At 45.5% G+C, this 15,117-nt stretch overlaps 1 protein-coding gene across 2 annotated transcripts in view; it reads left to right on the plus strand.

The window, feature by feature from the left end:
• The window catches only part of SELENOI (selenoprotein I), a 60,266-nt gene extending 46,360 nt beyond the window's left edge, over positions 1-13,906 (plus strand). The window contains exons 6-10 of one of the 2 annotated variants that reach the window (XM_056852491.1): positions 5,104-5,212; positions 9,766-9,814; positions 10,958-11,138; positions 12,924-13,106; positions 13,520-13,906. In XM_056852491.1, the coding sequence (XP_056708469.1) occupies positions 5,104-5,212; positions 9,766-9,814; positions 10,958-11,138; positions 12,924-13,106; positions 13,520-13,648 (651 nt within the window). In that variant the 3' untranslated portion in view covers positions 13,649-13,906. The remainder of the gene's footprint in view (positions 1-5,103; positions 5,213-9,765; positions 9,815-10,957; positions 11,139-12,923; positions 13,107-13,519) is intronic. The other variant, XM_056852492.1, reaches the window with a different exon arrangement.
• Positions 13,907-15,117: the final 1,211 nt, after the last annotated feature.

A 15,117-nucleotide genomic window follows, 5' to 3' on the forward strand; every position in this document is an offset into this window, starting at 1 on the left:
ACCTTTCAAATACTTAGAGATCAATCATGTCCCCCCCCTCCTCTTCTGTAGACTGAACATTCCCAAGTCCCTCAGCCTTTCTTCATAGGGCTTGGTCTCCGGGATCATGATTATCCTTATTGCTCTCCTCTGGACCCTCTCCATTCTGTCCACATCCTCTTTGAAGTGAGGCCACCAAAACTGCACATAGTACTCCAGGTGTGACTGATCAATGCAGTGTACAGTGGGACTATGACATCTTGTGACTTGGATGTGATGTCTCATTTGGTGCGCCCCAAGTCCGCATTGACCTTTTTTACTGCTGCATCACACTGACTGCTCATATTTAGCTTAAGGTCCATGTGTAGCCCAAGATCTTGTTTACACACACACTGGTGCCCAGAAGTGTATCCCCCATCCAGTATGTGTGCTTCTCTTTTTTGTTACCTGGATGTAGCAATCTGCACATATCCTTGTTGAATTGCATCTTGTTCTGAATTGCATCTTGTTCACATTCATCCACTTTTCCAGTGTGTTCTGATCTCGTTGAATTCTATCTTTATCTTCCAGGGTGTTCGCTGCTCCTCCCAATTTGGTGTCATCTGCAAATTTAATGAGTAGTCCCTCCACCCCCTCATCCACATCATTTGTAAAAACACTAAAAAGTACCGAGCCCAGAACCAAGCCCTGTGGCACCCCACTGGACACCTCCCTCCAATCAGATGAAATGCCATTGACAACTACTCTTTGAGTATGGTTCTCCTACCAGTTCCCTATCCACCTAAGTATCCTAGAGTCTAGTCTGAAGTGCTCCAGTTTACCCATCAGAACATTATGGGGAACCCTGTCAAAAGCTTTACAGAATCTAGGTTAACAGCGTCAGCAGCACTTAGCAGAGTTTTTCTCCCAGCACACATCAGAGAAGTTGACGTCACCCATAACTACAAGGTCATGTTGCTTCGATACACTGTCAGGCTGCTCAAGGAAGGCAGCGTCCACCTCTTCAGCCTGGTCAGGAGGTCTGTAGCAGACTCCAGCCGCAAATACTGGTAGTCCTTCCTTCCCTTATCCTCACCCAGGTACTTTCCACTGGGCTGTCACCCGCCTGTATTTCCTGACAAGCAAACCCTCTTCTTGCATACAGCGCCACTCTGCCTCTGACCCTTTTCAGTTTTTCTTGAACAACTCATAATCCCTCCGCTTACTATATTCCAGTTATGGGAATCATCCCACTAAGTCTCTGTAATGCCTACTAAATCTTATCCTTCTGTATGCATTGCAAGGTCAAGCTCTTCCTTCTTATTGCCCAAGCTTTGGTCATTGGCACATAGGCACCTGACGCCTCACACCTTTGGCTCCATTTGGCCTGGCCTTCATTGAAATCTCTGTGTTGATCATCTTCGTCCTTTTGTGGTGTCAGTTTAAAGCCCTCCTTATGAATCTCCCCAGGTTCATGCCAAACAAATTCTTCCCCATCCTTGATAGGTGAAGTCCATTGCATGCTAGTAGGCCTTCTTCCAGAAGACCTAGCCCGTGGTCCCAGAATCCAAATTGCTTCTGCTGGCACTGCCAACACAGCCAGTGGTTCACCTCCATTATCTTATGTTCCCATCGCATTCCTCTAACAGGAAGGACTGAAGAGAATACCACCTGTACTCCCATTCCCTTCAGCTGCATCCCGAGAACTTCATAGTTTGCCTTAATGTGGTGGTGTTCATGGCCATATCGTTCATTCCTGCGTGGACCATCACAAATGGGTAATGATCTATAGGTTTGATCAGTTTCAGCATGTGGTCTGCAATATCCTTAATCTTTGCCCCGGTGAGCAATGCACCTCTTGGACCCAGGGGTCAGGCCTGGACACATGGCGTACCGTACCCCTCAGCAGAGAGTCATCAATGACCAACACTTTCCTTTTCCTTCCAATGCCGTTTCTTCGTATCCCCATGTCCTCACTCTGTCTTTCATGACCTTGTAGTTCTTCCTCTGCCAGTGTTTCCATCTCTGTTGCTACCACAAGGGCCTGGGATCGATTCCTGAACTCCAGTGGCACTGAGTACTGTCTTGCTTGATGTGTCCAAGATCATGCTGTAGTGCTCAGAGGAGACTCGTTAAGGAAGTCAGCCACTCTGTTGACCCTTTGACCAGTCTCCCCAAACTTGTGCTACCACCAATGAGCTCCCAACCTATGAGAGCCAGCGTGGTGTAGTGGTTAAGAGCGATGAACTCTAATCTGGAGAACCAGGTTTGATTCCCCACTCCTCCACATGAGCGGCGAACTCCAATCTGGTGAACCGGGTTGGTTTTCCCACTCCTACACATCAAGCCAGCTGGGTGACCTTGGGCTAGTCACAGTTCTCTTAGAGCTCTCTCGGCCTCGTTTACCTTCCAAGGTGTCTGTCGTGGGAGAGGAAGGGAAGGAGATTGTAAGCCAGTTTGATTCTCCTTAAAAAGGTAGAGAAAATCAGCATATAAAAACCAACTCTTCTTCTTCCCCATTGGGGAGAAAGGTAGGATATAAATAAAGTAAATAAATAAAATATTTGTATACTGCATCATATATTGTTTTTTTCTGTTTTCTCAACCTTTTTGGTTTACTCTATCTTTTTTTTGGTTGGGTATTTTCCCCTTTCCTTGTGGGGTCATCCCATGGGGTAGCCTCTGACACTGTTACTTGACAGGTGTGATTGCTCTGGAGTCTGGGATAATTGGGAAGGGATTGTTTTCTAGATTTTGGCCATTAGTCAGCTTTCCCCCCCGTCTCTCACTTGCTTAGCAGAGTTTTGCAGAAAGAGGATCTAACTCCTGTGCTTTTGAGGAGCGTTGTGTAGCATTTCTTGACAAGTAATTAACTACGCTGGAGCTTTTCAAAAGCCCTTTGCACTCTTACATCTGTAGCCTCACCCAGTTAGTGGGATTTCATTGACTGGAAACTCACTGGTTTAATGGTTGATAAGGGAACTGAACTTTGATTTCTCATACCCGGGCCTGGCTCCTTGTCTCCCTCTATGTGACATTGGCTTATAAATTGCATGTTGACAACATTTTGGGTGTGGGGGGAGGGTGTGAAGGAATTTGCCACAAAGACTACTAATAAATGCAAGAAGGTTCTTGGAACAAACACCTGTTGCTTCATACATCAAAACAGTAGATGCTGAAATCTCCAGTAGTGTAACAAAAATTTGTGGCAGTCCTTTTTTTTTTAAAAGCTCCAGCTGAATCTATCTGCTTTTCAAGTTGGATTTTTAGGTTTTGAGTTATGCCATTTGCCTGTGGCATTCACTGTCAGTGTTGGATGTGCCCCAGGAGAAAAAAGGTTTGGGCAATGCTAGAAAGAGCTGAGCGATAAGAACATAAGAATAGCCATGCTGGATCAGACCAAGGCCTATCAAGTCCAGCAGTCTGTTCAAACAGTGGCGAGCCAGGTGCCTCTAGGAAGTCCACAAACAGGACAACTGCAGCAGCATTATCCTGCCTGTGTTTCACAGCACCTAATATAATAGGCATGCTCCTCTGATCCTGGAGAGAAAAGCTTCTCCCTGTCCATTCTCTTCATACCATGCATAATTTTATAGTCCTCTATCATGTTTCCCCTTAACCACCTTCTTTCCAAGCTAAACAGCCCTAAGCGTTTTGCCCCCTGATCATTGTGGTACCTTCTCAAACTCTGCTTTTTTAGGTGTAGTAACCAGAACTGTATGCAGTATTCACTATAGATTTGTACAAGGACAATATGATAGCAGCAGTTTTATTCTCTATTCCTCATCTAATTATGGCCAGCATGGAATTTACCTTTTTCACAGCAGCCGCACACTGGGTTGACTTCCTCATTGAGCTATCCACTACCACCCCAAGATCCCTTTCTTGGTCTGTCGCTGCCAGCCCAGATCCCATCAGTGTATATGTGAAGTTGGGATTTTTTGCCCCATCATGTATCACTTTACACTTGCTCACATTGACTCTCATTTGCCATTTTAAGTGATCCTTTTGGAGCTTTTCACAGTCCGATTTTGTTTTAACCACCCTAAATAATTTGCCTGGTATGAACCTGCATGGATACACCGTCAAAGCAGTTGAGGTATACTTAAGTTGCTAGAGGCTGTCATGGATTTGGGTAAAGGTGTTCACAGCTTCTGGGCCGGCTGTTACTTGGTACATTTGCTTCCTGCACGGAGTTAAGGGCAACGTCAGTCAGTTCCCCCTTTTATCCTCCCATCACCTGTGAGAGCAATTGCTGGTCCAAGATTGCTTGTGGATTTGAGCACCAACCCTCCCATCTAAGACTGCTTGTTGACACCGCACTTGCTCATCAGCGATAGTGAGGCAGGGTGATTTGTTCAAAACAGCGGAAGAGTTGGCATCCAGCAAGACCATAGAAATAAACTAGATGCCGAAAGGAATAGGATGAGGAAAAAGGCTTTACATAAGCCTTACGATTTTTGAGAGGGCTCTTCTGCATATGAACACATGAAGCTGCCTTATACTGAATCAGACCCTTGGTCCATTGAAGTCAGTATTGTCTACTCAGACCGGCAGCGGTTATCTGGGGTCTCAGGCAGAGGTCTTTCACATCACCTACTTGCCTAGTCCCTCTAACTGGAGATGCCGGGGATTGAACCTGGGACCTTCTGCATGCAAAATGCTTCAAGTCACCTTAGTTCTCTTTGCAAGTAAAGTAAGCCAGGTGCTGTCTCCCACCCCCCGGTTTCAGATGAGGAACAGTGAGGCCATGCACATGACTTGACTTGGGTCACCCGGTAAGTTTGTGGCAGATGTTGAGACCCATATCTGGCTTTCTGGCTCGGAGCCCACATACTCTTCATCTTTAAATGAAACGAATTTTTAGGAGAGGCTGCATTGCAATTTTGCCTGAACTTTGACTAAGGTTGAGTCTGGATGCCAGTTGCTACCAGTGCATAAACTTGAAAGTTCAGTTGTGTGCGTGGAAAGGGACAGCCAGGAAGAAACAGCTCTTAGTGTAGTTTCTGCCTCTGCGGCTGCAGGTTTCTTTGTGTTGTAACATGATATAAGTAAGAACATTCTAATTGTGAGGCGGTGCTGGAAAAAGGATACCTGATCAGATCAATTTCTTCAGCTGCTAACGCTCTGCAATTCTTTTTCCAGACCATTTCCATAGTGTACATAGTGACCTCGATTGTGGGAGTGGAGGCCTGGTATGAACCTTTCCTGTTTAATTTCTTATATAGAGACCTATTCACTACAATGATTATTGGTAAGGAGCTTCCTGTTGAAGCCTATCTTTGTAATTGTCACTGTTTTGATACAATCTAGTGTTGCTTGTAAAAGAAATTCTTGATATTTGAGTATTATTTTTTTAATGTATTAAAAATTGGTTCACAGCTAAGAAGCCGCTTGTTCTAGCCTAGCCTTGTTTAAATTTACTCTCTCTTGAATCCAAGTGACTTGTGACCAGATTGGTGGTAGAAAGTGCCATCAAGTCGCGGCCGATTTACAGCCAACACTGTACAGTTTTCTTTTCTTTTTTTATGTAATAAGTCTTATTTTCTAAAGAATAAAGGAATGAAAATAAAAAAGGGATAAGGGGAGAATAGAGGATTACAATGATGTTTCAAAAATCTTATATCTGCTGTTCAATTATATGACAAATATATATACACTGGGTGTAGAAGTACCTTTTGTCCCAAATTAGTCTCTAACATTCTAAAATATATTTATTCTCTATTTCTATATTTCTGTTTAGCTAACTCCTCCTAGTTTATTCTATTCTCACGTAAGCATAAAACGCCATACAGTTTTCAAGGCAAGACATAAGCAGAAGTGGTTTGCCTGTCTCTGTGTAACAATCCTGGACTTCCTTGGTGGTCTCCCATCCAAACACTAACTGGGGCCAACCCTGGTTACCTTCCAAGATCTGACAAGATCGAGCTAGCCTGGCCCATCCTGTGTCCAGATTACAGTAGTCCTGTGTCCAGATTTCAGTAGAGCTAATCAGAAGCAAACAGGATTGTAAATAACAGGACTGCTAAATGGAATGGATCGAATGATGCTGCTTAGGCGATATTACAATGGTGGCTGAGGTGGACTACAAATTGGCTGATTGCATGATCTCGCTTTGGATTAGGAGAACTGGATTTTCAAAAGACCGAGAATCTCCCTCCCTGAAACCATGTGGTTTCAGTTGTTAAGACTATGGGTGCAAGAGATTTGGGTGGGGCGTTTGGCAGGGTGTGTCAGCATCAGGGCTGCCAGATTGTGCCTTGGACAGGAGGGAGGGTGCTTGCACACAGGCTGCACAATTAAAGAGAAGAGAAGCCTGCAAAATTCTATTTTAGGCCACTAATGAGTGCTGCTGAACTCGTATTGGATGTTATCTACAAGCCCTAGAAAACATGGGGGAATTTGCTTAGGTTATACCTACATCACTGTATACCTACATCACTGTAATTCCTGGCTCATCCTGATAGGTAAATGTGCCTCCAACCACTTGCACAAGCCATGCCTATCTCCCATGTCTTCTCTGACCACCACCTTAATGCAGAATTCCATACCTTGCAAAATAGGTACCAGCCTTGCTGCAGTATCATGGGCTGCTCTCATACACATTGGGTAATGGTGTTTTTGATGCACTTGCTAAAATGTGAAATGTGAAAATCTACTTACAAGTGGTTGGTAAAACGCACTGAAAGTGTATTATCCCAGTGTGTGTGAAAGCAGAACTGATTCAGGTGAATTAGCATTCCTTTCATGTCAGCCTTTGAGTTTGCTCCTTTTTCTGATTAATGTATTTTTTTGCCTTTCACGGTTTTGAGATTGGACTTGTGCAAGTGGTGGGAACCTTTCTTCAGTTTAGATTTCCTTTACTTAAGCTTCTAATTTCTGGATATTAATTTTGTTATCCTTTATTTAGAAAACTTACAGGCTGCCTCTCCAGAGGCTTATGCAGTAAAAACAATAAACCTTACAATTAATATAAAAGCAAACCAAAAGAGATTAAGCTGCGAAATGTAATTTTTTTATAATTTTGGTTTTAAATATGTTTTAAAAGGCCTTCACCATAAAAGAGTGGCTTGGGTCCAAATGTTGCTTTCCACTGCTGGAAGCGCCTTCTGGCATGGAACAGAATTTTCCTGTCTTCCCTTTTGTGCTGCAGCTGGCTGAGCTCTCCAAAATGTTACTCTAGGAGGAGCAGGAGAACTCAGAGAAGGGGCGGGGAGAAATGGGTGGAAGTTCTTGCAAAAATCTCCCTGCCCTTCTGCTGGCAGAAAGCATCCTTTGGCCTAAACCCTGATATCATCAACATTAGAACATGTACATTACCATAACATTGCGGCAATAAAAACAAACAGCGGCCAGATCACCAAAACCACTGCATCGGTCCTGTTATTGACGTTGTTGGCTTGTATCCTGCACTCAGTGAAGTTTGAAGCCTCTGACAAATTGCCCTTCCGCTGGACAGAAGAGCCTCTTCTACCAGAGGGAAGCTCCTTTGGCTGCAGGAAGGCTTCACACTTTGCTGAGCTAAGTGTTAATAGTACAAGCAATTTTTTAAAAAATTATTAACTGCCTTAAACAGAGCTTGGAAGAGGCAGGATAGCAATGCGCTAACCCAGGGATCCCCAACATGGTGCTCATGAGCACCGTGGCACATGCCAGTACCTTTTCTGGCACCTGCCAAGTGTTTTTAGGGAGTGGGGTGGGGCCTGGTAGGGCTTTTGCCCATCAAGGCTTCTGATTGACTGTTGGAGATTTGATTGGCTGTGCAGATTTTTAAAAATGTTGCTTTGGCAGCAGCTGCCATCAGTAAAACAGTGCAGATCCTTGTGCTGGGAAGTTAAGCTGTGGGTATCATTTTGTGGCTGGCTCCACCTTCTGCAGTAGCCACCTCGTTGCTGTGACCACAATGCCATGTCAGAATTCCAAATGTGTCCGCAGGCTCAAAAAGATTGGGGACCCCTGCTCTAAGTAAATAAACAAGCGATGGGTGAGGGTTTTTCAGTGATGCTGTATTGGCCTGGCCAGCCTCTGTAGGCAAAGCTTTTCACCTGAACATCAGCTGAGCTTCAGAAGAATCCTTTATACAATGAGTCATAAGACACATGTGCACATGGAGTTGCCTCAAACTGAGTCAGACCAGTGGTATAGGAAGAGCAGTATTGTCTGCTCTGGCTGGCTGAAGCAGAGGTCTTTAAAGGGAGAAAGGCTTTTTATGCTTGGCTGTTTCCCTCGTGGTCACACCTCTGACGAATTCGGATTTTTGTTTTGATTATGCATGTCATTTCCGATTATCAGAAGTCGCCTTGCGCTTCCAGTGCATTTCCGTGCGTTTTGCCCTCGTTTTCAAATTTGAGATAAAACTGGTCTCTGAAAACATGGGCACAACACGAGGAAATTCTGGGGGAGAGCACAGTGACTTCTGACGGTTGGAAATGGCATGCATAATCAAAATGAAGACCCGAAGTCATTAGCGGGGTGACTGGGAGGGAAACAGTCATGCATAAAAGGCCAAAGGGATTGAACCTGGGACCTTCTGCATGCCAAACAGATGCTCTACCACTGAGCCACAGCTGCTCTCCAATAGGACTGAGACACAAGCTGGCCAGGAGAAGGCAGTCATTGTCTGGCTTCATCACTTTCTAACCTTGCTATTGTGGCTCACTATTTTAAAAACCAAGCCATTTGTCACAGGGGGCAATGCAGTACCAGGTTATTGCTGGTTAATAATTCTTTTAACAACCTGCAGCACCTGTTACCCAGCTGGTGTTGCATCCATGTATATAGTAGACCGGTTTCATAACCAAAATGATATAGAAGGTATTTCTGTAATAATTAAACACAGCAGAATTATGCAAGGGCAAAGTTATGCTTGTCCCCCCCTTGCATCGCCTTTGGAGCAGGAGAGCATTCCAGTCTACATCAAGGCCAAACACAAGTTGACACAATTACCTTGTGGTGTTTGTGGTCTGCCTTTAAGCAAACTGAAACACTTGCTCCTTTTGGTACCTAGAGTTTGGAGTGTGAAGGGGGTGGGAGGAGTGCCTTAGTGAGCCCATTACAGCCTACTAGTATCCCTGCAAAACAAAGGCTCTGTTCTCTGTGTTTCTGGACTTTTCTGTTTCATCTATTTTAATAAGAGTTTTGAAACCGGTCAGCATTTTCTCTTAAAAGATTGTACATTTCCATCTCCAGATATCAGCAAGAAAATCTCAATAAAACACTGGAGAAGTGGAGGAGGGGGGTTATCTAAAAGCTTCTTCTTCTGCTTGAAAATATGGGCGTGTGTGTGTGTGTGGCATCTTCAATTAGAGATGCCCATAAAAGGCACTAGAATTGCATAATCAGGATAAATCTCCAAGGGAACGCCTCTAGAGCCGGCTTTGGAGCTTGCCAATAATCTCTTGGACATAAATGTGTGTTCTCCTGACATTTTTGTGCGTGTTAGGTACATTTATTCTTATGCAGCGGATCTGTCGGAGTAACTTGGAGAGACCATAGCTCAGAGGTAGAGCATCTCCTTTTGCATGCAGATCTTTCCAGGTCCAATCCTTGGCATCTGCAGTTAAAAGGTGAAATGAGAGGTGAAATGAGAGACCGGAGAGCCACTGCCAGAGTAGATAACAGTGGCCTTGATGGACCAGTGGTCTGACTCCATATAAGGCTGATTCATATATAGCTCCAAAAACGTAGTGTGAAGGCTGCTTTTTGACTTCAAAGCAGCTGCAATATGGAGGAGGATTTCTGATGGACTTTGCTTAAAGGAACGTAGGTGCTTCTGGTGGAGTAGTAACCTGCCCTTTCTTCCTTTAGGTTGTGCGCTCACTGTGACCCTTCCCATGAGCCTGCATAATTACTACAAGTAAGTGCTTTCCAAAAATCAAGTGTCAGTGCTTGATATGTGCTGTAGCACTTTCTGGGCCACCCATCCAGTGCGCTATTGTTAACGACGCCATGGGTGAGACTCAAAGAACTTTCCCTGGGATATAAAAGGGGGGGCAAATATTGGCTGTCCACTTCTCTATTCCATTTGGTGAGCAAAGCCAAATGCTCCATTCGGGTGCACGGCTCTCTGCTGCAGCTGTGAAAATGGGGGGGGGAGGGGGGAGGCTGTTAGGCCTGCCTTTGCTAATGCTACCAGACTGCTGTTCAGCCTATTTTAATGATGGATCTCAGTCCTGGCAGAGGCATTTTCCAGCGCAAGTGTTCGAGTTGTTGGAGTTTTGGACTTGGGGCTTGGTCCATGGAAAGCACATGCTCTGCTGCTTGATCACTCTTCCACTCCCACCCCCACCCCAAATCTCCCCTTCCTCTCAGGAACACAAATAAGTGCTTAAGATTCGCCCAGACAATTCTAGGCTTGGTGATAGTAGAGCTTTGTTTCCCATCCTGAGCATGTGAATGCCAAGAAAGCAGCCTGGTAGGGGGATGGCATTGGCTTTTCTGTGAGGCTGTTCCCTTTCTCATGTCTGAATGCTTCAGTGCCTGCCTGGGCATGTAGGAAGCTGCTGCTTTCTGGCAGAGACCTGACTGAGATGGAGTATCTAGAAGAAAGGAAGGGTGCTGTATTTCTATTATTTCAAGTATAAAAGCTGCCACTTGGTCCTTTAAGACAAACAGTTCACGAAAACAGTCAAATCGTGTAACACCATAGATTTCAGCAAGAAAATGTCATCAAACAGCTACCTATAAAAAAAACACTAACCCCCCCCCCAATGACCTGTAAGCAAATTGTTGTTTCCCAAAAGCCTTCTGAAAACACCTTTCTAAAAGCTACAGGTAAATAGGACTGACAGTGCCTCCTCAGTAACAAATGCTGCGGAAGAGGGGTCCACCACAAAAAAGGCCCTGCTCTTCATCCTTGTCAACTTTACTTCCAAAAGACGTCTCCAGATGCTGCATTCCCAAGCTGTCTTTAAAAGTCCCTCAAATTGTTGCTTCTTGCTAGTACGAAATATTCTTCTCTCACTAATGATGCCTGTTCCCACCACTTACTGCTTTTCAGAGCCTACTCAAGCAAAACATTGAAGCACGACTCCTTTTATGAGGCGATGCTGCCTTTTTTCTCACCAGTGCTGCTCTTCATCTTGTGCATCATCTGGATCTTCCAGTCACCGTCAGACATCCTGGAGACCCACCCTCGCCTCTTTTACTTCATGGTTGGGACAGCGTTTGCAAATATTTCGGTAAATCCTCCTCCACGCCCCTGTTAAAACCAACACACAGGGAAAAGTAACATTCACTGATGTAGGGCAAGTGCCTAGGTTAGTTGTCCAAGTCAAGTGGTGGGGCAAGAAGGAGAAAGCCTGCACTCTGTGGTGAAAGTGGCCTGCCTAGAGGTGACGAAAGGGATCCTCCACAAGTTATGCGTTTCCTACATAGCTATCACATTTGCCTCCAAGATCACGCCTATTCACGCTTGCCCATGTTCCGTGAGTCTGGGGGATTCATGGATGAGCCTAGAATCGAACTGCTTTTTAAAAAACCAGCCCTTGGAATTGGCAGCTTTTCAACCCCTTAAGGTTATGGAGCAACATCCAAAATGGATGGGTGATTCCAGCGTAGGCTTAGAAGGGCTCCTGGTGAGCAGTAGCTTTGGGGCTCTACAGATGAAGTTGACTTCCACCATCCAAGCATTGATCTGTCAAAGACAGTATTGTCTACTGTGATGGGTTGGAGTCTAAGATGAAGATAATTCACATTGCCTGCTACCCTGATCCTTTTAACTGGAGGCATGAATGACTGCACTGTGGCTGAACAGTAGAGCGTCTGCTTTGCATGCAGATGGTCTCAGGTTCAATCCCCAGCATCTCCACTGAAAAGGACCTGGTAGGAACTGACATGAAAGACGTGGACCTGAAACCCTGGAGATCTGCTGCCAGTCTGAGTAGACAGTGCTGACCTTAATAAACCGCTGGTTTGGTTCGGAATAAGTTTCATGTGTTCACGTGCGCATTTCAATCTGGGACCCTTGCCTTGCAAAGCCCCTGCTCTACCACTGAGCCACCCTTTCCCAGAGTTAGCTTTCCAGCTCTGTAAGCTGCCTTTTAAAATATGAGAGGGAGAAAGATTGAGCCAAGTGTACGGAGGATGGGTTTGTTAACAGGTATGAGCAGTGATAGCTATACGGAACCTCCATATTCAGATGCAGTAGTGCTCTGGATAGCTGTTGATTGGGAAAAGGGAGAGAGATTTGCCTTCACGCCCTGCTTGCATCCTTGCTGGAAGTATTTAGTCTCTCTTGGAAATGAGATGCTGGATACATAGAACCACCTTGGTCTGTTCTGTCAAGGCTATTTTAGAGTCTTGGTCATCCTGCCCTTCCATAGTGGTGGAAAGTGCTGTCAAGTCACAGCTGGCTTATGGTGACCAGGGTTTTCAAGGCAAGAGATGAACAGGGGTGGTTTGTCATTGCCTGCCTGTGTGTAGCAGCCTTGGATTTCCTTGGTGGCCTCCCGTCCAAGTGCTAACTAGGGCCGATCCTGGATTAGCTTCCGAGATCTGATGAGATCAGGCTAGCCTGGGCCATCCAGGTCAGGGCTGAACTTCCATAATTAGAGTATCCAATGGTAGAACATATGAAACTGCCTTCTTCTAGCTTCAGACCCCTGATCCATTGTTGGACTGGCAGCGACTGTGCAGAATATCAGGCAGAGAGAAGTCTTTCCCAACATCTGTAGACAAGCAGGAGATGCCAGAGACTGAGCTTGGCAACTTCTGCATGCAAGCCGTGTGTTCTCCTACTGAGCTGCTGCCCCTCTGGATTTCTGGGAACAAACTTGTGCAGTCTACGCCAATGCATACAGATCTAACTATCTTAATCTCATGATGGAATTGTGATTGCTTTGGTATTTGCATCCCTGGGAGGGTTGCTTTTGTTCGTGATGAATGCGGTGCCTGATGGCGAGTCTGGCTCTTGCGCTGTGTTGTGCTGGAGCGCCTTTTGATGTTTTCTCTTTCATCCCTTCCAGTGTCGGCTGATAGTCTGCCAGATGAGCAACACCCGGTGCCAACCTCTCAACTGGATGCTCCTGCCGCTTGCCCTGATCATCCTGATTGTCATGTCAGGGCTGGTACCGCAATATGAAACTCTCCTCCTCTACTTGCTCACTGCCATCATCACCCTGGCACACATCCACTACGGAGTCAGTGTGGTAAGTTTGTTTCCACAGTGTTTGTGTACGTGGCACCAAGCAGCCAGCCAGCATGGTGTAGTGGTTAAGAGCAGCAGACTCTAATCGGAGAACTGGGTTTGATTCCCCACTCCTCCACATGAGCTGCGGACTCTAATCTGGAGAACCTGGTTTGATTCCCCACTCCTCCACATGAAGCCTGCTGGGTGACCTTGGGCTAGTCACAGTTCTCTCCGAACTCTCTCAGCCTCACCTACCTCCCAAGGTGTCTGTTGTGGGGGAGAAGAAGGGAAGGAGATTTTAAGCTGCTTTGAGACTCCTTAAAGGTAGAGAAAAAGCAGGGTATAAATACCAGCTCTTCTTCTCCCTCCCTGCTTTCAAGCTAATCCTTCCTCTTCATTTGATCTCTCCCCTTCCTCCCCCCTCCCCCACAGGTGAACCAACTGAGCAAACATTTCAACATTCGGCCCTTCTCTTTACGAAAGCCCAGCTCTGATTGACTAGACATGGAGGAGGCAGCAGAAGAGGAGAAAGTCAGCCTGCAGTCTGCAGAGGCTGTGTAAATTCAGCAGCCTGTGTAAATATACTTCAGCCATCACCATGGAACTAAAATTGACCCAGTTTGGAAGGTCGTGGGAGGGGGCAGAGAACTCGAGAGAGACTGGCAGTGGAGACCATTCTTTCCCTGCCCCCTCCATCATGCCACACGAGAGGGAAAGAGACTTCACGGTCAGGAGCCTGCACTAGACCGACGGAATGTGCCCAGGGAAACCTCAAGACCAGGCATGGGGGCAGTGCCACGTGGAACCCTTGAGACACCCAAAAACAAAAACCAGGCACTCAGGAGCCACAGAGCTGCCACAGAACATCCGAGGGCTGCGCTGAAAATGTGACTTCTTGGAATCAAAGGACAAAGTGGGTGGACTGGTCCACATCTCCTGCCACAGATTCGGTCGTGCCAAGGGCCTTTTGTAGAAAATCCAATGTAGAAGAGGCTCAGTGAAAGTCATTTGGTTGAAGCGTGACTAACGTGTAAAACGTTCTCCCTCCACATGTGCACACACCTTTCTCCCCTCTGCCTACCACCATTGTGGCCCTGCAGATATTGATGCTGCAGATGTTGTAAACTCAAATGTGTCCGGAGGGGTCATCATCCCACTAGATGTGAGTAGCCGCACTTGGAGCACGAGGTACTTTGGTGAAATAGTCACATCCTCATACGTTATGTTTACTGCAGGGGGTTCTGTTTGTCTGTTTGTGGTGTATGGTGTTTCTCGTGATGTGTACGCTGACAACTACAATTATTGTGAAATTGGGAGGCTCTTTCGGCAGGCACATAAGTGTACGTACATAAACCTTCCTAGCACTGTGTTGTTTTAGTATGGGGAGAGGAGGGGATTAGTTTGCTTTCTCTTTTCTTGGGGGAGGAGGACGGAAAAACGAAAGAGCAACTCATTTCACAACCTGTTTTTAGTAGACCTCTCTAACCAAGTGGCTTGTTTCTGTTTCTCCAACTGGCAACGTTGTGTTCAACCGTTCCTAATCCTGTTTTAAATTAAGTGGTGGTGAAGATTCAAGTGCTGATTTTTTTTCTCTTCTGTTGCTTTATTTAATGAAGAATACTTTTTTTTAATTTTTGTGCTTGTATGAAGAGTGCAGCCTAAACCCAAGTTCCTTGGAAAGGCCGCACCCGGAAGAAAAGGAGCGCAGCCGAGGATGTTCATATGTAATTTACAGCAGGGTAAAAGTTTCATTTTATGAAACGAGAGGAGAATCTAGCTTGGAATATCCTTCTTGTGGGTGAGATATATTTCTGTGGGGGGGGGGGAATCTCAATTGTGAAATTGCTATTTAACTTTTTTTCCTTGTTTTGTAAACTTGAATCATTACATCAAGCGAGATGTAAGCAATGTAAAATCCAGGAGCCGGTTCTTAGCTCACTTTTTTCTCTCCTGTATATAAGGTTTTTTTAAAATTAAGTTTGACCACAAATTCTGTTTGTAATGTTTAATGTGCAAGAGAAGAGCAGATT

This window comes from Euleptes europaea, chromosome 7 (assembly GCF_029931775.1).
Source record: "Euleptes europaea isolate rEulEur1 chromosome 7, rEulEur1.hap1, whole genome shotgun sequence".
Taxonomy (NCBI): Eukaryota; Metazoa; Chordata; class Lepidosauria; order Squamata; family Sphaerodactylidae; genus Euleptes; species Euleptes europaea.